This window comes from Rhea pennata, chromosome 1, assembly GCF_028389875.1.
Source record: "Rhea pennata isolate bPtePen1 chromosome 1, bPtePen1.pri, whole genome shotgun sequence".
Lineage (NCBI taxonomy): Eukaryota > Metazoa > Chordata > Aves > Rheiformes > Rheidae > Rhea > Rhea pennata.
The window spans coordinates 1,994,447-2,018,703 of record NC_084663.1 but is presented as its reverse complement, the minus strand read 5'-3'; the positions used below and the strand labels follow the sequence as shown (position 1 = coordinate 2,018,703).

Below are 24,257 nucleotides of genomic sequence, written 5' to 3'. Positions count from 1 at the left end.
TCTCTTCCAGACCTTGCTGAAGAAAGGCGGCCACGTGGAGGTCGACCCTCTGCACTTCTGCAAAGCGAAGCGCCTGGGCTCCGACCGGCTGCTCGTCGTGATCAGGAACGAGGACATATCTTCGCACATCCACAAGGTACGGGAAACGGAGGCTCGCTCTTTTCCTGCCGAAACTCGGCGGCGCTGTTTTCGAATGTCGTATGATGTTCGTGAGCGATGAAGGCTCCCGGGGCAGCCCGCGGCGCCGGAGCGGCACGGCGGCGCAGGCGGCGGCCGGAGCGGGTCCCGCCGGGTCTCCCCGGCGCGGGGCGATTTTGAGGAGGGGGCGGCGCGAGCGCTGGCGAGCCGCGGCCGCGTGCACCAGAGCGCGTCCGCGCCCCTGCAGGTGCCCTGCTTGCTGAGGCTAAAGCACTGCCCGACCGTGGTGTTCGCCGGCGTGGACAGCCCCGAAGACTTAACGGATCACACGTACCAGGAGCTGTTTCGTACCGGCGGCTTCGTGGTCTCGGACGACAAGGTGTTGGAGACGGTAACGCTGGGTGAGTCTCGGCGCGTGCCCTCGCTCGCGGGGCCCCGGCAGCGCCGGCTCCCGGAGGAGGTCCCCGGCGCCAGCCCGGGGAGCTGAGCGCGAGCGCCTCGAGAACAGGGCACCCCCGGGGAACGTTGCCGCTGCGTTTGTGGCCTTCAGAGCCTCTTTAAAACCCACAGAAGCGCGTTGTACGGAGTCTGCAACATTCGGAGCACAGCAGGGAGATGCCCAGGGGTTTGCCAGGCTCCGCTTCTCTTTCTTTAAGGGAACCAGGAGTGTCCTGGGAGAGCCTTTGGCCGCCATCTGCTTCCAAAGCCTTGCCCTGGGCGCCCTCTCCGCCTGCCTTCACGGAGATGATGCTCCTGGTTGGCATTTGTGAGACCTGCCTGGGTGCAGTTCAGGGAGCAGGTTGGACCAGCGACCTCCCGGCACCCCCCCCCCCCTCCACCCTTGGTCACCCTCAACTCCCGCTGTTTCCCCAGGGCAACTGAAAGAGGTGGTGAAAGCGCTGGAGAAGCTGAATGGCAACGGGAGGTGGAAGTGGCTCCTTCACTACAAGGAGAGCAAAAAGCTCAGAGAAGACTTAAGGTAACGGTCCCGCGACCGCCGGTCCCTGCTGTCCCGCTCGTCACCGCAGCGAGGATGCGGCCGTGCTGCGGACTGCAGCGTCCCCGCGTACACCCAGCGTACGGGACGCGGGGCAAGTGAGGCGCTCCCGGTTGAGCTTTGGTCTCTTCCAGGAGAAATTCAAAGGTTTCTGTTTAAATGAGAACATTTCTTGATCAGTAAGAGACTTTGTGCCCCACCTCTGGAATCGCTGTAGGTCGGTGTTTGCAGGCAGGAAAGTAAAACGGGATTATTATTATTAGCATTTTTTTTAAAAACACCTGGCTGAGATGGAGCAGCGGGACCCGCAGAGGCTGCGCTGGCCTGAAGCGCCGCGGTTTGCACACGAGCCTGACCGAGGCGGAGCGCTGGGGCCATGTCTCCCTCCCGCCACAGCCCCGAGGGGCGGGTTTTTCCCCCCCGCTTTGGCAGAGACGCCCTTCGCCTTACGGCCCGCGAGGCACGAGCGCCGTTAACGCTTGAACCGCTGCGGGCAGCCAAGGTTGCCCTGGTGGTTTCCTGGGCCTCACGCCCCGTCACCTGTGTGATTTGTGTGAGCAACAAGGACTTTGCAGGGGGACGTGGGGAAAGGCCCCCCCCAGGAGGGCTTTAAAGGAGAAACACAAGACGAAGAACACGCTGTCGCTTGAAGCGTCCCGCTTCTGCGCAGAGAGGGACGTTTTTCTCGGGCAGACCGGCTTACTGAGCGCAGGATCGTGAGCCAGAGGGCGCGGGTAACGCCCAACGCGCCCCTCTCCCGGCAGGGTGGACGCCAACGCCCGCAAGAAGAACTCGATCCTGCAGTCGTGCCAAGGCGCTGAGCTCATCGAGGTGCTGCACTACCACTCGTGCGACTCGCGGGCCGCCCCGAAAGCCGAGTACGTCAAGTGCTTGCTGAACCTGCAGGCGCAGCGCATCAGCGCCCGGTTCGCCGTGTATCTCACGGGTAAGGAGGGGGGCTCCGGGCACCGCTCTCCTTCCCGCTCCGATCCGGAGGATCTGAGATCGGATCCAGACCACAAAGCGAGCTTTTTTCTTTTTCGAGGAGCTTTTTGCTCCTCGAGAAGAAGCCAAAGGAACAAGCTCGGTTGTGCAGAATTTTCCACCCCTTCCTTTGCAGAAAAGCCCGGTCTCAGCAGGGAGGTCTTTGAAAGCCAAGGCATCCTCGTGGCCGACGTCGACACCTTCCTGGGGACCGTGCAGAAAGCGGCCGCCCCGTTCAGGAGAAGCTATTGGTAAGGGAAGAGCCGGGGATCGACGCGCCCTCGTCCCCGGAAAGCCGGAGAGGAAACTGCGAGGAGGCCACGGGGCAGGGAGCCGGGAGCCCTTCCAGGTGCCGCGGAAGCCTCCGGCGCCGCCCGGCCGGAGAGCTGCCGGCAGCCCCGCGAAATCCAGGGGGATCCCGCACCCGTGCTGGTGCTCAGCGCCGGCTCCGGAGGCCGCAGCAGAGGGGGCAGAGCTGCGGGGGCCGGCGCCGCTCGCCCTGGCGTGGCGGGCGGGGGGGGGGGAAGCGGAGGCGCTTTGCTCCAGGCGAGGACACGTCACCCCGCGCGGCTGCTCCTGCTCCCCGTGGGCTGGTTGCTGCTGCTGCTGCGCACTGAACTGTTGCAGACAAATTGTAAAGGGGGAAAGGAAAAGATTCTGTAGATAGAAATTATTTAAAGATGGCTAATGGGAGTCCTCACGAGGGTCTGCATGCTGCCGTGAGACTGTGTGTAGGACACGTTATTTTAATGTTATACAGAATTTTAAGTTATTTGAGCATTTTCTTTTAGCTGATTAGTGCAGCTAACAGAAGAAATAGGAAAATGAAACCACCGCAAAACAATACTTGAAGGTTACTCCGTTATAATCGATGCAATTTCCACACGGCCGAGACCGTACGTACTGAACGCCCGCTGCGCGCGCTTCGGCTCGGGCCAGGGCGCGCGCCTGAAACGCCCCTCGAGGGCTGGCGGGCTGCGCGTCAGCCTGCAGCACGTCGCTCGACACTACGTCTCGCGGTGTCTGCGTCTCCTGTTCCGCCTCACCGCCGGGACGCAACACCTTGCCGCTGTACAGAAGTCTTGTAAATAGCAAAACAAAAGCTTTTATTTATGGTAGCCTCAGACAAGCGAGCCCTGGGAGGAAAGCTCAGCACTAAGGAACGCTGTAAAACATCCTCCAAAGAGCTGTACAGGGTATGGTTTGTACTTTTTTTTTTTTTTTTTTTTTAATAAAATGATATAAGAAGTTATGTACAGGATGACGTTGTATATATAGAGCTTGACTAATAAAACCAGAAAATGAAGTTTCAAGGGCAGCTGCTCTCTCACTGGGCGCAGACCGAACCGCTGCCTTCGAGGGCGGGAGCTCTTTCCTGCGGCAGGCTGATTTTCCTCCTGCAGCGAGCTCTGGGGCGCTGCGAGCGCCGCAGCGGCTGCCAGGAGAGGACAGGGGCGCGAGGGAGGGCGGCCCGGGCGCTGGGGCCGCCGCCGCGCCTCGCTGCGGGAGCGACGAGGCCTCGGGGGCCGGCGAGGGGAAGCCGCTTACCGGAACCGGGGGGCGGCGGGCGAGAGGAAGCGCTGAAAGCCCCTAAGCCCAGGCAGGGGAGGAAGGAAACGAGCACCTGCGGCGCGAGTCCGGGCAGGCCGCAGGGCTGCGAAGGGGATGTGGCACAAAAGCACAGTTCCTTCTTCAGCAGGAGCCTGCACAGGAGCTGCGTGGACAGCGCTAAAGAGGAAAAACACAGAGAAGCCCGTGACCCAACCAGCGATCTCGACCGGTGCCGCACAAGGATCCACGGAGCAGATCGGCACCTCGCTGAGAGAACAGCGCTCACCTAAAGGAGAGTGAACGGCAGTCGGTTCGCTGCACCCACGAGGTGCTGGTGCTAGCCGCCTCCGGCGGCAGCGGGGCGGGCGCGAGGAGAGCGCGCGCCGGCTCCTACCAACGGCTCGAGCTACGCTCCGGCCCTCGAAGACGGACCCTGGGCTGCTGCATCTTCTCCCCCGCTCAGCTGGGGCCCAGCGAGCGAGCCCGTGCCCGAAGGGGCCCGCCCGCCAGCAAGGGGAGGCGGCAGCGGCGGGCGGGAAGCCGAATCGAGGAAGTTAGAGCCTGTGTTTCCTACCGTGACACGCTCTGCACTGTCCAAGTGCCACCCTGGCAGGTGGGGATCAAGAGATCTCAGAAAGGAGATGCTGCTTGTACCGCTGAAGTGAATCAGACCAGAGCACAGGACTGGTTTCCAGAATTTGGCTTTACTTTGCAGTACAGAAATCATTTGGAGCCTTCAGGAGACACGAGAAGCACAGGCTCTGTCATATCAATACCGCAGTGCAGTTTGGTCCATCCGAGAAGCCACTAGGGTACAGAAAATACTTTCACATCTTGCCTGCTCTGTAATTTGTTCTCTCAATTTTATTAGATTAAAACACAAAGGAGCCTTAGGCACAGCTGTGTCCCAACCGATGTAAACAGTTTTAGAAGCTTAAGTGTAGGTTAAGTTCTGTGCCCAGAACTATGCCAACATTTGCTGCTACAATAGATGTGGGCTTTGTCCATAATACAACTTGCCACAGAGTTAGATTGATGGGAGAGACTTTAGGGATGCTGTCCACAATAATGGAGTGCTCAGTTTCTATTTTCCTTGATAACAAGTTTGAGTGACAACTGTCACATCTACTAGTTCACCAGAAGCACATAATTGTGAAGAATGTTTACAAATGATTAAAAATACAAGGTAAGACACAGCTGTCAATGAGTTATTTCAATCTGCACCAATGTCTAAGTCTGCAAAAAAGTTCAGTCTGCTTTTCACTTACAAGGTTAGTCATTAAATCAGTCAGTAATTTGCCAGATTCTGGACAGCAGCCCTACTAGAATGAAATAATTAACACATGATATCCAAAAGGGGAACATTACCAGTGCGGTACTCTTCAATCTCTCAGAGATGGGATTACAAAAGCAGGCCTTACAATATTGAATTTCATACAGTGTTCATTAAGTTCCTTATATATTCATATTAGCCGATTTAATTTCTCCTAATTAGAAATTCTCATTACTGCTGCTCCTCCTCCCCATAGATATCATTTTTCTTGCGCTTCATCTCTTCAAAGTCAAACTCTGATCCCATCATCCTCTTATAAATATCTTTGATGTCATCGCACGTCGTCTCAAAGTGAGTGGTGGCGTCGTAAGTGCGAGAAATGAAGATCTGGAAAAGAGAAGCAGCACTTCAGCATCGCGGCGCTCTCCTTGCGCCCCGGCAGCTACAAGCTCAGCGCTTACAAACCTGGCTCTCGGTTCCCAAGTCAGTTGGTGCAAACAGGTCGCTGATGCTAACAAACCTGCAAGAGAAGAAAGCTGCTTCAGAAGGGTTTAAACCATTCCTGAGCATCATCATCGATGCCAAATCAACTGAAATAAAGGGCATCACTCTGCCCAGCATTAGCGTGTCAGGCAAGCAGCCCGGAGTGGATAATGCCAGTCTAGGTACAGAAGAATTCCAGTTTTTCAACACCTCTCACAGCCGACTGGCTTTTAGTCCCGTTCTGCCTTTGCTCCTCGCGCCGGAGGCACGGGCATTCCCCGACACCAGCGGGCCTTGCTCGCGGCCCGGAGCGGCGGGGAGAGCTCGGCACTGCTGCGCAGGCAGAAGGGGACTCGGCGCGGGCTTACTTCTGCTCAATGGGCTCCAAGAGGTCCAAGGCCGGCTTGATTTCCTTCTCGGGGTCTGCGGTTTCCACAGTAGTGCTGGCAATGGCGATGTACTTGCCCTGCGCTGCCACGTTGTGCGCAGAGGAGATCATGCAGACGTAGATATCTGGGGAAGCACACCGCAGCGGCCAGGTCAGCGCGCATCGGGCAAAAAACCCGCAAGCTAACGGTTCGAGACAGGTCCACCTCTTCCGACAAGGCTCCTCCAGCTGGCTCGCGCGCTCGCATCCCCTCTGCATGACCCTGGCACTCCCTACCTGTCAGTCTAGTTTAAGACCATGCCAGCGGGCTAGAAATACTTGAATTTTCAGTGCAGTCCTTGTCCTGGAGTCCCGCTCGCCCTCACGGTCTCTCTGCTTCGGAGCCTGGACACAAGTTCCCCCGTGCCTGCTCTGAAATTCAGCACCTCATAGCTGTGACGGCTCCAGAAAGCAAGCGGGGCTCCCAGCAGAGAGCCCACCTCTGCTCAAGGACACGGGGGCACTTCTGCAGGACTAGACCAACGCAGCCACCCCCGCTAACGGGCACTGCCCCACCAGCCTGCGCACACCGCCCTTACTCCGCCTCCCAGAGCGTCCCCATGATCTACAATCGCTTCGCCCAGTTCGGGCTTCCTGCTTCTCCCCGTCTCCAGGCCACGGGAACCTCTGTTTCTCCTACATCCCCCACCCCTGCTCTAACACGAAACTGAAGCGTGGCCTTGCTGCGGCACAGAGGATTTCAGGACAGCAGTTTGAACACTTAAACGCATCGCAAAGTTCAGCGAATACTCGGGCACGAGAAGCTACCACCACAATCACCATCGCTCCCTGGTGCGGTGGAGAGCTGCTGCTGTCAGGAGAGTTACGGTACCGAAGGCTCCCAGGGGCGATGCCAAGCAGCACTGACGCCAAACAAGCCCAGAAGACAGGTACACCCAGGAAAAGCATGAGCAAAGGCATTTGGGGTCAAAAAGCTTCACTCCACTATCACAGGGCCCAGAAGGAAGCTAAGGGGCTTCCTCTGAAGAGTGAGCACATTGGAAGGAAGCTCTCCAGGAAGAGCGCTCCTTCGCTCTGTGAAGTGTGGCACAAGGGTCACATTAAAAGTGTCTTCCTGACTGACACTCATTTCACTGCACCATCAAAACGCTTATTTGGAACAAGGCCACTTAACGAGCACGCTGCCTAAATCCAAGTGCTGAGAGATCTGCATATGACCAGTCATTGCTCTTCACCCACCTGATTTCCGGTTGACCTGATTCTGTGGAATGATGATCTGGCACGAGTTGGCATCATTCGTATTCTTGATTGGGTGGCTTAAGATACAGATTACTCGAATCACTTGGCCAACCTTTGTCACACGATCTGAAACATAGCTGGGGTCACAGATGAGTTGTTTGCAGCGAGCAACCTGCAAAGACAGACGAGCACCAAGCGCTCCATTGACCAGAACGTGGAAATTCATCCGCAGACAGTTCAATCAAACAGAATCAAGGGCCCTGCTGACTTCAGGGAGAAGTCAACAAGATCAGTCTGAGGACCCTGGCGGCACCAGCTCTTCATTTCACTGCCAGCAGCATGCCACGCTCGGACAATCCAAGTCTCAGTGCTTCACTCTTTGTAAGACTGCACATGGCTGCTTGATAGATCACATCTTCCGCTTGCCTCTTATTCGCTACATAATTAAGCTTCAACTATGCCAGAGTCGAGTCCTTCCAGCCTAGGACCATAACCTGCCGCGGTCAAGCCTGAACCACGCAGTTACAAACTGACGATTCGGCATCAGGATTTGTTTTATGGTAACAGGTTAACAGTTGACCCACCTGAAGTCTCCAGGTGCCTGCACTTGGGCCCATCACTCTAAGAGCGTGGATTACCGCCTCTGCTGCTCTCTGGCAGGCATCACGCCCTGCCCAGAAGGGACAACTGTTAAGCTGCCCTGCAGAGCTCCCGCTCCAGTTGGCAGCACATTTATAGCTTGCGAGCAGCTCTCAACGCTCTTGCTCGTTTTGTACTGCCAGGTTAAGCAGCAGCTGTGGAAAGGCCGTGTGCCAGAAGTCTGAGCAACCATTTAATGTCAAGGGCAGAGGTGGTTTCACATCTAGCTTAGACACAACCAAGCAGCTTTTTTCCAGTTTTGCTAGCCCAATTGATTCAGAAGACAAATCTTGCCACCCTATGGAGAGATTACATTAACTCCTGGAATCGGACTCCTGTACTACTCACCACAGAAGTGGTAACGTATCTTGAGTTCATTAAATGAGTGAATTGACAAGGGAAGAAAACTGCACTTGCCATGCAATTTTAGTCCTAGGACTTAACTGAGGATTTTTATAATATCTGTTTGTTCAGACTGAGAATGAGAACTCAATTTTGAGACACAAGATGGGGGGGTTCTACAGCAAGGAGTATTTCAAAGATTCCTAAGGTACCGTACCTCTCCTTCGGATTTCACACCAACCACTTTGCCATTTTCTATCACGATCTCTTCAATTGGCTTGTTCAGCATGTAGGTGCCTCCATAAATGGCACTTAGCCTGCAAGAGTAATGCCACTTTAGCGCACTTCATGTAGTACCTCGAGCTCTGGTTACCTACTGCTATTTTGTGGGCTACTTAAACCACCTCGAACCTTGACTATGACCAGAACTAGAGCATCTCTAAATTCCTGAATCGCTGTCCTGAATGCTACTAGTCCAGCAAGATGGAGACACCATTACACCCACACTGGAGGAGCACAGAGCACTTCACGTTGAGTACAGCAGTAGCTTTTAACTGTTCCTCTTTAAGAAGCTCACTTCAGTTATCTTGTTGCTCTGTTGAACATTGTCCCCAACAGCTGATCAGTCAAATTAGCATCTTAAACATCTTCAAAATACACTGCTTGAACTTCTACATAGTGGGTGCTGCCTGCCTTTCTTTCTGCAAGGCAGCAGCCACTGTTTGGGCAAGCCATAGGTGCAATGACTGCAACTGAAAGAGAATCTGTTTGGTGTCATAACCCAGACAGTCCTGTGTAAATCCTGCAGCCTGTGCTGGACAGGCAAATCCAGCTTCTTGGAACAGGGTACACGCAGCAAGTAGGATCTGTGTGAATGATCCCCAAAACACTGCCATTTACAGAAAATGCAGTAAGCAAGCCCACAAATGGGCATCTCACATGGAGGCAGTTACTTCTTAAGATAATTAGGGAACCATTAATACCTGCAAATATTTTAACCGCAGCACCATGTCCTAGAAGTCTGACCACGACTCCACACATCTGGCTCCCCACCAGATGCCAAAGCAGGCTCATCAAGTGACCAGATTTAAGCTCTAGCAATAAACAGACTTCAGGACACAGCACTGATGGCTTCATTCCAACTAAGAACGGAGAGGAACTTGCTTACAGCGTTTAATTCAGTTAGAACAGGGACCAGATGGTCCCAAATCTAACTAAGGAGAGAGGCCATGGCCAAGCTTTTCCTTTCAGAGAGTTCACTCAGCCCAGCCCACCTTCGTTCCCCACGTGCAGGGAGGAGGTGGGCCAGTGTTACCACTCTGGTGCTGATGGATGCCACACTGGTACTTGAGGAGATTTAAAAATAAATAAATAAATAAATAGATCTTCATTAACAGACATCTACAGCTCTAGCAAGGGATGAGACCTACAGTCCCCACATTGCCCTGGACACAGGAAATGAAGTCCATAAACAAGTTCTCACCTTGCAAACCCCTGGGGCAGCTCTCCAAGGCCGTAGAGCGGATAAAGGTAAGGGCTTTTACCATATCTAGCCAGCGACTCGCTGTAGAGCTTAATCCTGTTGATTGTTTCCTGGCATGGTTGATCTAGATAGCTGGAAGGGACAGTTACAAGATTTGCAATGTTTCACAAACAAAAAAAAAAATTACAGTAGAATAGGTTTAGAGAAGCAAAGGCATTTACTTCCCATGAAGTTTCCCTCCCTACTTCGTGAGCTCTTCCCTGGAAGGGCTTTTTCAAAAACACTTAACATCACCAGGCAGGGAGAGGGGGGTTATTGGGAAGTAGGTACTTCATTAACCCAAGCAACCCACATAGCAGAAGACGCTATTTTAAGAGCTCCATTCCAGAACAGGGCACCAAATGACAGACACACCGCGTGCACGTCCGACACTGCACTGACAGACAGCCCAACCCTCAACTCGCAAGGCTGCTGCTGGAAGCCTTGAGCAACGCCGGCAAACTCAGGGAAGCACGCGACCCCCTACTCACTCATCAGTCCTGTAGAGAGCAAGGGCATGGCCCGTGAAATCTATAACATCTTGGCCCAAGTCAAACTTCTTATACACGTCACGCATGGTGGTCTTCTTGGGATCAACGCCTTCAAAAGTTCGAGGGTCGTTTTCGTCAAAGTTGGCCACATAAACAAGGAACTTCCTGAACCGACGTTTCTCAAACAAGCCCATTAAGCCTAAAAACAAGTTATTTTGTTAGAACTCACACTGGTACCAGAAGCCAACTTCCTCCGTTTCCACAGCATATTAGAAGCAGGGTAAGAACCGAGCATTTCAAACTTCATTCAGTAACGCAGAGCTCAGCCTTAGGTAAGGGCTGAACAAGACTCTCCCTTCAAGCAGGGAGACTCAGAATTTTAGACACGTGAACATCTGCCAAGCCAGTTTGTACCGACTGCTGTCCCCATGTACCAGGTTTCAAGATGCAGTAAGGCCAACTTAGGGACTTATTTGAGGCATCGCTGGAGGTTGGGCTTCTACACTATTTCCAGGTGCCAGATGTGTGAAAGCTTAGCGAAGAGCTTCTGCTCAGCCCAGTGCAATGTACAACCTGGGCTTCCGCAGGCCGAGAGCTCTGCTCTGCCATCTACCAGTCTTTAATATTAAGAGCGAGCAGTCTCAGGCTCTCCAACAGCCCTCCCCAAGGAGCTAGCAAGTGCTGCTATGGTCCAAACGTCCAACACAAGATTGGACAAGGCCCCATTTATCTGCCTTTCTTTTGACAATTTGCAAAAGCAAGACTGGGCTGCCCCAACTGAACAAAGGCAGACGTAGCACCAAAGGCACCTTCCAACTCCGCCAGTCTGCGAGTCTCTTAAGAAACCACGTGCAAGACAGCAGTGCTGCCAAAACAACTAGCCAAACTGGCTTGTTCAGAACTGGAACAGAAACCTGCCACCAAGAAGGCTCCAATGTACAGACAAGCTACATCGGAGTCCTACTTGCAACCACTATCACGAGACCTTTCAGACATACTATATACATCAAGCAGCTAAGCTAATGGACTGCCCTCTGCTAGCTCCTAATGTGTGCCACTAAGCTCTTACAAATGATCAGTGCTTCTATCTGAAGAGTGAAATTTAAGTAGACCTCAACAATTAAGATTGAGCAAGGTACCATATTACTGAATTAGTCATTCCAATTTGCCTGCTAACAACCACTACAACATTTTTCACATATAATTCTGCCAGGCAAGGACCCAGCATTAAATATTTATGGCAAATCTAGAAGCATAATCCCTGAGCATAACCTTTCTAGGAAGTAAAATATGCCAGTTTCTCATCAGATGAGCCACAGATCAGGCAGCTTGACCAGTTCCATTTGTAAGTTACAGGAAAACAAAAACCTCAGGTTCAGGGAGCCCAAGACTAGCACTGCAAGTCCCTGAAGTCAGATGAGATGCAGAAGAATCCTGTGCTAAGCCCAGTCTGTTACAGAAACGCAGTCTGTACAGACAGCCCCACACGAGCAGAGCAAGATTTCTTTTCTGCACAGGTGTAGACTGAACATCCTGAGACTGAGGTGTTTGAGACCTGTCTTGCCTTTGTTTAGAGATGGCAGCTTCAGAAGGAAACAGGTGTAACTACTCACTGGATGCCAAGGCTTCTGCCTCAGTGGAAGGAACTTTGTAGATCTTTCCTCCCTTGTAGACAAAGCTTCCTTCAATCACCTTGAAGTCTAAGTAGCGAGTGACTTCTGTGTAGAGCAGCATCTTTACCAACTGACCTGTAAAGGAGGTTTGGCACAAGTCAACCAGCTGTTCTGTAGCCAGAAGTCAAGAAGAGGACAGTTCCTCCCCGCCGGGCAGAAGGTTCTTCCAACGGACAAACCCTTCAAAGGGTAGTACCACTTTCAACCCACACAATTCCTACACCCTTATGTAACAGACGGGGTGCGGCAGATACTCATAGTACATTGTTAGGCAGTTTTAAGGCTTGCTTACAGCCAAGTCACTCCTTCCTTGTTGCTACTCCCATTTCCATTAGAGCTTTGAGTAAAAACCACCTTGCAGCATGTCAATCCACTGCAGCACGCTGCTACTCTTTTTCTCCTTGCAGATCATTCACACGACATGACAAACAAGGTCATGTCTATGGACCACAACAGATCCTTGTCCACATTATTCAGATGTAGCAGAGTTTGCCTATTAGTTGTCCAGCCACTTCACCACAAATTACTGCCTGGCTGGCAAGCAGCTAGAGTCAATATTTAGTCAATAGAGTCGGTAAAGTCAATCCCTCTTACCTGTCCCCACCCACAGTTACACGCTCAGAAGGATGCTGTCCCCGGGAAATGCATTAAAGTGAGATTTCCCTGCAAGTTAAGTTTTGCACAAGAAGCAAGCTGACACTACGGTAACCAGATCTTGACTGGAATCCACCACGTCTTCCCCTGTAACCTTGAGCAAGGCACTACAAAACTAGAACCACCTCCTTGCATTCCAGAGGCAAAGGGCTCCAGGGGCGAGCGCTCCGCATTTGGCAGAGCGAGCTCCCAGGCAGACAGCCCTCGCACCAGTTTGAACTGCAAACCACTTCGCCAATAGTGGCATTTGGTCCAGACAACCTGTCTCAGTCTCAGGACACTAGGATTAAGGAGCGAGGGTTTATATTATCAATAACGGATGACAAGAGTCTGCAGGCCCCAAGATGAGAACAAAGGGGATCAAGAAATTAACCGTCACCGTGGAATCCTCCGTTTCCTCCTAAACCACGGGAGAATCACAACGCACAAGTTCACGTCATTAACTCCAGCTAGGAATCGAAACGTGTTATTTTGAAGAGTATCCTGAAAAATGGCTGTTCAAACCTTTCAGACGTGCCATTGCTAGATGCTTTCAAGCTGGAAGCACATACCGAGTTTGAGAGGTTTGCAACCAAAACTGCTCCCAGAAGGAGTGCTGCAGTACTTTTGCCATGAACAGCCGCCTGCATGCAGATCATCTCAAGCGAGCTTTCAGCAGCTCTTTAATTAATGCTTCAACAAGTTCACAAGGAGATAGCTGAAGGGCTGTTTATTTGATTACAACACTGAACACTAACCCAGGCTTAAGGTCCCAGGCTAAGCTTGCAAGGCAGATTTGGAAGCTCAGTATCACTTACCATTAGCCATAAGGAATTTTGGAATTAGGTCCACGTTCCAGTCTCTTCCCCGTCCCATAGATTCCGGTGGAGTTCCTGGTAGATTAAACCTTTTGTAGAGCTTTGGAGAAAATAAGACTAATTGTAGCAGAGGAAATAGCTATGGGTATAATTTCTCCTCACAACACCCTTTCACCTTCCTAAGTCGCTAGCTGATCATAAGCTCTTCACATTAAGCTTCCTGCCAGTGTTTTAACTTCAATTTGAATTTTGATGCAACACACAAAGCATATCCTGTAAATCCTCACAGTAAGAATCAAGCAGCATTATTTTGCTCATCCAGTCTTTCTTCTCCTAAGGCTTAAAGGTTGGGAATTTATGACCTGCTGAAATACTATTTAACATAACTAAAGGTAATCTGATCAAAATGCCTGCTTCAGGAGAAGGCAGGCTCCTCTGCACACCTAAATCAGATTTCCAAATATAAATATTTAACCCAGTGAAGCAGCGAGGAGAGCAGTGATTTCCTGACATTTGATTAATCAGCCACACCATCAGCTTTAGGGGACTACGCGATCACACAGCACAAGCCGTCACAGAACAGGGAGCTGTCTATTCAGCTGAAGTGCTTGTAGACCACGGATCAAGACAGCCAGCGTAACGGCAAGGCACGGAGAGCACGTGTCATTCCGGAAGGCCGGCATTCATCGGTAAGCACAGCAGTAACAATTCAACTAAAACGTTTTACTGTCTAGCTGTTGGGCATTGCACCTCTGAGCGATCACTCAAATGCTGTGTGCTTGAGTCTAGGCTAGAATCTACAGAAAACAAATGCTATACGCCGAGTATAAACACACACACTGGTTTCTCCCCCGCTATTAGGTGGTGTGGAAATACCACAGGGCATTTTCAGTAAAAGTACAATCAGCTTTATATGCCTGGGGAGGACACAACAGCCAGCTGTCGGCCTCAGTACTTACATCCTCCAGGGGTGTAATGGACGCGCTTTCCCCTCCATAGTAAGAGTTACGGTCCATGTGAAGGACTTTCTTTCCATTCACTGACATGATACCAGAGAGGATGCATTCCTACGGAGAGAGGAAATCAGAAGACGCAAAGGAGAAGTTATTTGCACTCGAGTCTCCATTCTAGTTTATTAACTATCCTTTCTCAAAGGACACGTTCAGACAACCTGCTGCATGACTAGATTTGAAGGTACATGCACGCTCCTTTGCTTTGAATGAATACACCAGTTGCCTTGCTTCAGAATCAAACATGCACGCTGGAAGACCTATACTAGAGACAGAATAACCTGTTACTAGGTTTGCCTTCTGCCCAAGTTAAGCCAACCAAAATACTGTAACTACACAGTCGCTATCTACTCTTACTCCCCTAAGCAAATTTTTGGGAAGCGCACACATTTGCACCAGACTAAGAAAGTCTATATTCCTGAACCACTGACCATCCATCTAAGGATGTTCATCCTCTTAGAGATGCAGCACCACCATTTATAGGTAACACCGGGAACATGAGATCTTGCCTCGTGGGACTCCTGATGTCTCCTCGAAACCTCAGTCTTTGACTCTTGCCACACGGGGACACCCAAGTCAGTAAACAGCTACTCTTAGAGGGTACAGGTAGCGTAAGCAATAAAATCTTAAATATCTTTAGGAGCTTTATCATGTCACTACATACTTTGCTATCCTTGCTATGCACCCACTCAGATTAAACCACTGATCTGAGCAACAGATCAGCTGCTAGGTCTGAATCTGATACTAAGAGGCTGAGAATAATCTCTGAGGAACCCAAGTTCTCATTTGCTGAGCCAACTAGGGACTTGCGTGGCTAAATCCCCATTAAAACATGACTTTCCAACTAACCCAGTCAGCAGCTCTGGCATTCTCAAGTCAAACAGTGTAACAAAAATCTCTGCCCACTTAGAACTGCTTGATCACAAAAGTACATGAATTACTGTTCTTTCATGCTTTGCCTCAACTCTTTCCAGTGATATTATGTCTAAAATTCGGTTCTCACTCTGCATCAGCCTTCCTGGGAGACCTAGGTCTCCGTGAGATCCATTTGTTTACGCCACACGCATCTTGTTCTACGGAGCAAGGATCTCCTCATGCATCACTTCCTCCTTACTGTGGTGGTGCAGAAGACTTATTTCAAACTGTTGTGCAACGTTAGCCAATATGGGTATCAGTTAGCACACACAAACCACAGTTATAAAGCAAAAAGTCTCCTACAATACATTGTTTACATGACTTGCATATCTCACTCCAGTCAAACCTCAGTGTAAAAGAAACTGAGAAACACTGAACAGTCATCTTCAACTTCACCAGCCAAAGAGCAACCCGCTGTACACACAGCTTTCAGGAAAGGTTATTTTGTTCAGAAGTGTCTCAACATCTGTAGGAGCAGGGATGATTGACTTCACAGCTCAGCTGGCAGTGATCACTGCCATTTCCACAGGCGCTAACAAAAGATGGCACCAAGGACCTGCTGTTCTTGTGCTTCCAGGCTGCAATGGGCAAGTCTTCCCTGCTGCAAAAGCAGAGGCATGAACCAGCTCTGGAAGACAAATGCACTCATAGTAAGTGTTACCCACCTAGATGCCACAGTAATTCAACACAGGCCCCACAGAACCAGGCTAGAGCTGCTTGCCCAACAAAACTGATTGATCTGACTTTAACCCATGAAGTTGTGGGCAAAACACTGCATTCACAAGGCCTTCTGGTCACCAGGTTGTTTGAGATCAACATTAGCCGCAGCACTTAACACAATACCGCTCCACGATCTATCAGCTGCTCCTTCCAAATCCATATGATTCTTCACAGACTCCAAATCCTTCATCAAGACTCTTCTGCTTCTTCCAGGCAGGAACAGAGCAGGGTGAAGCAAGCTGAGATGCTTGCAGCAAACACAGTTGCATCAAACCCTCCCTTAAGGGGCTATCTGAGGAAGGCATGAGCCCTACAATATTCAGGAAGTGCCCGAGTGACTATAGCACCAGCTGCTTTTGCGACATCCATTAAAAATGTTAATGATTTACCATGGGCATTTAGCTCAGCTTGGAAATCCTGCACAAAGCTTATCAGCACTAGCTAATACAAACTCCTAAGTTAAACCAAATTCACAGAGCTCTGTGTGAAGGCTCTGGTTTGACTGGTTCTCTTCAATACAGCCTAGGGTTTTTGCCCCCCTGGAACATCCTCCATAACACTGGCTCATTAGCTCTGCCAGATGGTTGTAGTGGACTGCCAATTTCCATGTTGGAGTTGAGCCACGAGGAAGCTAACCAGGATTTCAAAACAAAAGAAATTATCAACTAGAAGCATGCAGTTACAGTAAAAGCTTCAGAAGCTACATCCTTTAAACCAGATGTCAGCTGATTTCCTTCCTCCATTCAAGGAAGCTTCAAGGTATTTCTTGTCTCAGGATAGTACACTTGACACTTCATAAGCATATTCCTTCCAACCTGCCCAAATTGCAATAAAGTGAATTCAGGTCCAGTAAGTGCCTTTTCAATCTCTTTTCATACCCGTTAAGGCTGATAATAAGAACCCAGGTATTACAACACTGTTTTATCCAGAGCCCATTTAACAGGTTAGTTGCATCACCCAGGTTCCAGCATCCAGCTGAAATCCCATGTCGGCCTTTCGTAGTCACTTCCCTTTGCGGCTCAGTGTGGCAGATGAGCCAACAGCACAGTCGTAAAACACACAAGATATACAGATACATTTATCTTCCTAGGTCAGCAATTCCTTTCTACGGCTACACCGGCTGACTGCTCAGATGTGGCTGTACCCATCCACTGGTCTGCATCTAAGAACTGCCTGAAACACCATCACGTCATTTAGGTCGGTGAGTTTGGAAAACAAACAGCCTACAGAGATAAGGCTGGAGACGAGTTAAGCTGCAAAAAAAGGCAAGCTGCAGAGTTCAGATCTGGCCTTCCAACTATTCTGCATTATAAATATAAACCTCACAGAAACTGGTAAAACTCTGCTACTGTTAGGCCACAAAATCAGCAAAGAAAGGGCACCAAGAACAGCAAAAGCAAGCTCAATATTTAGCCTGGTTTCAACAAAACCTTGGTGTAAACACCACTCACTGCATACTACTATAATGCATCACATTGGCCAGTTCAGGTTATGATGCTCTCATGGCTCCCAAGAGCTTTCATTTTGTTGCCTAATGAGTGACAGAGTAGGTCTCACAGCGACTGACGTCACCTATGCAACTGCTCAGTTGGCTCAAATGGCCGAAGAGCCCAAACAGAGCACTGAACAACGTGCATCAGAAATATGAAAACATCATGTTCAATAAAAATCCATTAAGTTTTATGTGTGTGTGTGCGTGTGCGTGTGTGTGCGTGTGCAAGTGATAATCAAGTGATAATTCAGAGGTTTGGGTGTTTAACTTCCATTCTTGCTTAAGACCATCAATGCTTCCCTTACCTGCATCAAGTGATCAAGAATTGAAGGAAGCAAATAAATTTATAAGGATTTTCTCCGAGCGGTAGTTCAGAAAGTCTCAAATAGACTGATAGAAATTTGAGCCAGGGTCATTACATCTAACAGCTTTGAGCAGAAAATTCCATATAAAGTGTTTCTCAAAACCACTTTTATCTTCAAAACAGGTTTTGGCACACTAAGAGCTCTTTCTAAGAAAGACAGGGACGTGCAGCAGTAAGCAAAAAGTTCGACGCAGCCAGTTAGCTTTTTCCTGGCCCGACAGCCACCAGCATCTGCCATCTGCATGTGCCACGCTGGAGCAGGCTGAGCAAGACTCAAAGCTCTGCTTGGCCATACCAACTGCAGAAGCCATTACTCACTGTACTTGGGCAATCCCCTTAGCAACCAGATGATGATGCAAGGACAGTGATACTCCACCTTGGTAGTCCTTGTCATGTTGATGTTCTTTATTTAGGCTCCTTAAGCAATCAGGCTTGTGCCTATACAGTTAAATACATTCCGAACTGCAGAGTTTAGCTACTCTGCTCCTGGAGAAAGTGAATTGCACAGAGAGCGCGCGGCCCTGTGACAGATTCACATAACTTCAACATCTCGAGGCAGCTACAAGCTGGCAGGTGAGAAGTCTAGTTCAGTGAACTAGTGCCTGTGAAGAGCGAAAACCCAGCAGGAACATGGCGTTCATCTGCTTGAGCTAAAGAGGTAGTTTAATCATGCTTAACGTCCACGTCAAATAACCCAAGCAGCTCGGAGCACAAGAGGGAGACAGATAGGGCCTGTCAGGCTACACAGCATCCTACTCCAGGACGTTGCAGCAAACGAGCACCAAGGCGTCTGCAGACCAGAGAGGTGGAAATGAAGGTGAACTGAAGAGGCAAGTCTGAAAATAAAATAACATATGTTTCTCTAGTATGTCAATCAGCACACTAAATTAAAAACAAGTTTGTGCAATAGGTCTGGAGGAAGATGCTGGCTACTCTACAATGCAAGAAGCATGCAGCAAGCTTAAGCCAAGAATTTTAAAGCTATTAAGCCTTGAGCAATGCTGAAGAGCCATTCCCACCAGCACCTCCAGGAAGCGGTAGCTGGAAGACTCACGGTTCGGCAACGAGGCTCACTGCCTCCAGTGCATCCATACGGTTACTGCATACCCAGCCTGACACCTTACTACCACTCACCTGAGCAGAGACATCCGAAAAACCTTGGTGCTTTATTCAAAACGCTATGAAACTAATTAAACAGTTTGTGCACATTTGAAACAATCATATCAGCAGTATTTCAGGATTAACGATGTGTCGGGATTTTCTTCTCCCTTGTCCTAAGACATATCCTTACCAGCTTAGCACTGCAACCGAGTCTCACGTTAGCATACATTAGGGAAAAGTGAAAACATTCCCAGAGACTAAGCCCAGCCACAAGGCCGCCTTAACTCTTTTGTGCTTGAAGAAGAGATTAACACTTGAAATACTCCTTATTATACTTTTGGGTTGATCAAAAATGGTAAGTTTATACAGACACAGACAGAAGGTTTGTTGCAACAACTCAAATGAAGCGTCAAATCAATAGTTTTAGGACAGGCAGTAGGATACCAGCCCTCTTCTGCATTTACATAGCAGCACCCTACAGACCCAAATGGTATAACCCCTGACAACGCATCTATTTGTGGCTCTTGTACAAACGCTTTTTTTTTAAGCCAACAACTGACTTTCACTTTGGAAAGAGGAAGAAAGAAAAAACCCTTCTTGAACAGCAGTCACTCGCTGCGTTTCCCAGATGGCCTGGATTGCAGGTATTCATAGTTTGTTTTGGTACAAGTCCGAGTGACCAACACCATCCCTGTTCTGGCTCTCATGGAACACCACGGGAGCACGAAAGGTGGACTCAGCCCAACAGGTAGCCTGGCAAAGGGCAGAGCACTCAAGCATCCAGCAAAGGGGAACCCCAATTAATCCTGTTTGCTCAGGTGACATCAAGATAAGGATCTCAGCTGCAAATCAGGCAACTCATCTCTGAGCTTTTCAGCAGAGAAGACAAACTCACTCAATTACAACAGTTGCCTGATGGGACTCTTAACACCAAAGTCTTCTTTATGCCCCTCTTCTAGGGGGACCAGCTGTAAGAGAAGGGTGGTAGAAAATATCATTTGAAGTTTCATGAAGGTTTGAGGATCTCTAGAAGGGGAAAGAAGCTACTCAGCATGTTTATGCAGTGTTTCACAGTTCCTCTGTTAACTCAGTAACTTCAGCTCCGTGGATAATGGTACCAGATTCAAATCACAGGAGCACAGGTCAAGCTTCCAAACCTCATTTGATTACAAAAGCAATCCTAGAGCCTGGCCCAAATCGGGTTCAGCTTTGACATTATCAGCCCGCCAAAATGGTTTAACCAGCACCCCACAGTTCAGGATTGGGAACGTCCCAACCCATCAGCTGTACCAGGAACTCTGGTTTCATTCCTCTGCTTTTCTGCCTGAGCTGCTAAAGTCAAGATGAAGTCCACCTTGTTGCAACTGGCATTTTAGAGGCAAGCCTCCAGTAGAAGAACAACAAAAGTGCTCCTGCATATTCCCATTGTCTGGTGTTTGGTCAGTACACCTTAAAACATGACCATAACTTACTCTTTTTAACTCGACTGTTGATCACTAGCATCAGTTGTCTTAAAAGTGATTTCACAAGAGACCCTTTGTCAAATTTACATGGCGCCTGACAGTTTGGGATTAAGCACGGTGCTTACCAACTTGATACCATGCCTCACTCTAAAGCATAAATTAACATTTTAATGTGGCTCTGATCTAATGGAGGCCCCGGAGCTAAGACATTATGTAGAAGCTCATTATATTTAATCTTCCAAAAAGTCTTGTTTCCCTACTTTGTTAAGCCAGGTACAGGTATTAAAACAAACTGCAGCCTTCCCTATCAAAGGGGAGCAGAGCTTTTGTGTTGTAAGTCACTCCCGCTACCTCAAAGGAATGGTCTTTAGAGAAAGGAATGAAAGCAACCAGGAAAGCTGGGTTTACCCTACTGCAGCAGCTGCAAAGACTCTCCCGTAGCTTGCACATTTTATTTGTGCCACATCCTGGTTTTGTTAAAACAATTCCCATACTGGTGAAGAGGTGAAAGATAAACCAGGTCTGCCCGAAACAGCCACGGCCTGGTCATGTGTCAGTAGACATGATGCACCAGCGCCTGGGGCAGTCTTGTCAATCACAGCACCAAAGCCACAGTAGGAAGCGCGTGCATCTCTACTTACAATACCAAGAATAAGGGAAGCAGGGGGGAAAATCCCTCCCCGCTTGCCCCAAAGATATTTCTTTGTCTAGCCACCTACCCCAATTACCATTAGAAAACAAAAGCAGGAAAGGCTGTTTAGCAGCGAAGAAAGCCTCGTCTCCACCATATTGGATTTTCTTCCCCCCCTTCCTCCGAACAATGCCTCTCGCCGGCAACCCGCAATCCATCCGCCGGCCCTCGCCAACCCCACGCTGGATAAGCTGGCGGCGGCTCTCAGCGTCTCCCCGAGTTGAAAGCGAGCAGCAGCCCCCAGAAATCCCTACGGCAAAGCCGCGAGGCAGCAGCGCTGCCATTTTTCCTCAGCGGCTGGCAGCGCGGCGGGGCTGCATCCTCCAGGAGAGGACAAAGCCCCACCGCCTTGACTGCCCCCCCCCTGCACCCCCAAGCGGCATCAGCTGTCAGCTGTCCTCAGGGATGGCCCAGGCAGAGATTTCAGGGTCAGAGAGGGGAGAATCAGGCAAATGTGACAGGCACCCGAGGCTCGCTGCCTCCCCATCCCCCTCCTGCTGCAGTCAGGGCTGGCTGGAGAGCAGGCAGGCTGCAAAGGAAGGGGAGGGGGCAGCAAAGCCGGTGCTGCCCCCACCCTGAGCCCCCACAGGGCACGACTCGAGGGACCACTCGGGTTGGGGCGGGGGGGAGAGGGGGCAAAGGAAGCAGGGAGAAAAGAGAAAAATCAAGGCAGCAAATCCCCGCTAGTGCTTTATTGTCCCGCCGCTCCCCCCCTCCTCTGCCAAACCACCGCATTTCCTGGAGCCTCCCGGAGGGGGGGGGTCCGGGGACCCAGCACAACCCTGGTGTCTGAGCCCAGGGGTCGGGATGGGATTGGGGGGGGGGGAGGACGACAAAACCCTAGCCGAGGGAAGGGCGGGGAGGGGAGGATGCTACGATAAGGTGAGAGATGAGGGAAGGACCTAGGCGGCCCGGGGAGGGGGGGGCGCTGCCAAACCCCAGCGTCCTAAAGGTCAATTTTTTTTTGTGGGGGGGGGGAGATTAATCAGGTGATGGATGGGGAAAAGGACCCAGGCGTCCGAGCCCCCAGGGTCATTTTTTTTTTTTGGGGGGGGGGGAGCTACGATGCTGAAGTGATGGATGAGGAAAAGGACCCAGGCGTCCGAGCGCTGGGGCGGGGGGTGAATGACGCGGGGGGGGGGAGGGATACAATAACCAGGTGATAGATGGGGAGGACTCAGGTGTCCGAGCCCGCGGGTCAAAGCTGGAGGTTGGTGGACGGTGGGGGGGGGGGCTACAATAATTAAACGATAAATAGGGAAAAAGGACCCAAGCGTCCGAGCTCGGAGGTCAGTGACGGGGAGGGGGGGGGATACGTTAATAAGGTGATAGATAAGGCAAAAAAGGACCCCGGCATCCTAGCAAGAGGCGTCACGATGAAGGGGGGAAAAAAAGGGCCCAGGCGTCCGAGCCCCGGGGGGGGGGGGGAGGGGGGCCGGCAGGGCGGCGGCCGCCACGGCAGGCCCGAGGCCCAGGCGGGCGGCGGCGGCTCCTCCTCACCGTGAGGCCGGTGCCCAGCACGATCACGTCGTACTCCTCGTTCATGGCGGCAGCGGCGGGGCGTCTCTCGGGGTGTCTCCGCCGGCCGGGGCTGAGGCGAGCCGGGGCGCTGCGGGGGCCGCGCGAGCGCGAGAAAATGGAGCCGCCGCCGCCGTGAGGAGAGCGCGACGGCGCGGGGCGGGGCCGCGCGGCCCGCGCGCCTGCCAATCACCGCGCCGCGCCGCCTCCCATTGGCCCCCGGCCCGAGCCGCGTCGCTCAGGGGGCGGGCGCTGCGCCGCGCCGCGCCGCGCCGCCGGCGCTGCCACCGTGGTGAGGGGCGCGACGCGCATGCGCGGCGCTGCGCGCCCCCCCCCCCCACCTCCCGGCGGAGTTTGTGCAGCGCCGAGCACCGCGGGGCGAGGGGCGGCCCGGGGGCACCGGGAGCCTCCCAGTGCCATGCGCGGGTGCATGCAAATGCAAGGGGAGGGCACATGCGTGTGCAACAGACACAACACAGAGCGTGCGTGCACCTACGGTGGGCACCTCTGCGTGCAACGGGTGCAAGTGCCATGGGTGCAGGCATAGTGGGTGCCTGCGTCTCACGGGTGCCTGTGCGCGTGCAAGAAGTGCTTGTGGATGCAGGAGCAAAGAGGGCGTGCAAGGGCTGCCTGCAAACGCAACGGGCAGGTGCACACACGCGTGGCAGAAACATGGGAGCGCGAGGGGTGCGTGCGTGTGCGAGGGGTGCCTGCGTGCTTGTGCAGCACACGGTGTGCACACACAGCGGGCATGTGCAACAGGGGCACGTGCAGGGGGGTGCACACGCTGCCTGTGCGCGTGCATGCGTAGCGTGCCCGTATACAGCGGGCACGTGCGTGTGCAATGAGTACACATGTGCAAGGTGAGAGGCGCTGGGGCCTGCGTGTGCAACGGGCACACACGTGTGCATCCTTTCATCTCCCATTCTTCTATCCTTCCATTCCTGGTATCTCCATCCTCTATCCTTTCTTCTGTCCTCCCACTGCCCCACAGCCACCCTTCCATCTCCCAGCTCCCCTCCTTCCTTCTCTTCTTCCATCCCTTCACCTGATACTCCCACCTCTCCTCTCCTCTTTCTCCCTCCCATCGCCCCAGCCTTCCATCCTTCTGTCCTCCTTCCCCAGTATCTCCATCCTCCATCTTCCCATCCTTGTCCTTTCCTACTTCTATCCTTCTGTCCTTCCAACCCCATCTTCTCATTTCATCTTTCCATCTCCCTTCCTTCCATCTTTCTATTCTTCCATCCTTTCATCAGATACTTCCGTTGCTCATCTTCCCATCCTTCTGTCCTCCCATCCCCCTTTCCTTCCATCCCTCCAGCCTTTCATACTTCCATCTTCCCATCCTTCTAGTCTTCCGTCCTTCCATCTCTTGGTATTTCCCTCCCCCGTCTTCCCATCCTTCTGTCCTCCCATCCTTTCTTCTCTTCTTCCCTCCTTCCATCTCTGGTATTTCCACCCTCCTATCTGTCCATCTCATCCCTCCATCCTTCTGCTCCTCCACCCCTCCATCCCCACATCCTCCAGTGGCCCCCGATGCCACCGCCATAGTGCCGGCCTTTCAAGATTTTGGATTTGGGGTTTGAGGGTTTTTTGGCATTTCACAGATTTGCTTCTTCGGCGCGGTTTGGCACCCCTGAGACGAGCTTAGCTGTGCTCAGCGGCGGCCGTCCACCAACAGGCTAAAATGAGAGATCTCTGGAGCCGCGTCGGACCCGGGGGATGGACGCGTCCGTCAGCGGTCCCCGAAGGCACAGCCGCACCAAGCCTCTCCCATGCGTCGCCCCAATTAAACGGCGCAGCCGGGCGGCG

At 51.6% G+C, this 24,257-nt stretch overlaps 2 protein-coding genes across 3 annotated transcripts in view; one reads left to right on the top strand and one right to left on the bottom strand.

Annotated features, from left to right (window-relative positions):
• The window catches only part of TASOR2 (transcription activation suppressor family member 2), a 37,680-nt gene extending 34,269 nt beyond the window's left edge, over nucleotides 1-3,411 (top strand). Inside the window, exons 19-23 of the mRNA XM_062579065.1 lie at nucleotides 11-136; nucleotides 386-539; nucleotides 1,012-1,117; nucleotides 1,900-2,081; nucleotides 2,256-3,411. Coding sequence (XP_062435049.1) covers nucleotides 11-136; nucleotides 386-539; nucleotides 1,012-1,117; nucleotides 1,900-2,081; nucleotides 2,256-2,374 — 687 coding nt within the window. The 3' untranslated portion in view covers nucleotides 2,375-3,411. The remainder of the gene's footprint in view (nucleotides 1-10; nucleotides 137-385; nucleotides 540-1,011; nucleotides 1,118-1,899; nucleotides 2,082-2,255) is intronic.
• Nucleotides 3,412-4,355: 944 nt separating this feature from the next.
• Nucleotides 4,356-22,605, bottom strand: GDI2 (GDP dissociation inhibitor 2). 2 transcript variants are annotated; one of them, XM_062580052.1, is made up of 11 exons: nucleotides 22,428-22,603; nucleotides 14,131-14,238; nucleotides 13,172-13,271; nucleotides 11,661-11,795; nucleotides 10,048-10,246; nucleotides 9,518-9,649; nucleotides 8,252-8,351; nucleotides 7,054-7,225; nucleotides 5,795-5,939; nucleotides 5,409-5,463; nucleotides 4,356-5,330 (listed from the first exon to the last, which is right to left on the bottom strand). In XM_062580052.1, the coding sequence occupies exons 1-11, from the start codon at nucleotides 22,470-22,472 to the stop codon at nucleotides 5,175-5,177; spliced, it is 1,347 nt and encodes a 448-aa protein (XP_062436036.1). In that variant the 5' UTR covers nucleotides 22,473-22,603; the 3' UTR covers nucleotides 4,356-5,174. The 2 variants fall into 2 exon arrangements, with proteins under 2 accessions (XP_062436036.1, XP_062436044.1); XM_062580060.1 differs by lacking the exon at nucleotides 5,795-5,939 and having other exon boundaries at nucleotides 22,428-22,605.
• Nucleotides 22,606-24,257: the final 1,652 nt, after the last annotated feature.

Coding starts and splice junctions, on each gene's coding strand:
- GDI2 (XM_062580052.1), bottom strand. CDS start 22,472: ATGAACGAGGAGTACGACGTGATCGTGCTGGGCACCGGCCTCACG. Junction 13,272..14,130: donor CCATTACACCCCTGGAGGAT/GTAAGTACTGAG, acceptor TTTTCTCCAAAG/CTCTACAAAAGGTTTAATCT. Junction 11,796..13,171: donor AAAATTCCTTATGGCTAATG/GTAAGTGATACT, acceptor CCTCCTTTACAG/GTCAGTTGGTAAAGATGCTG.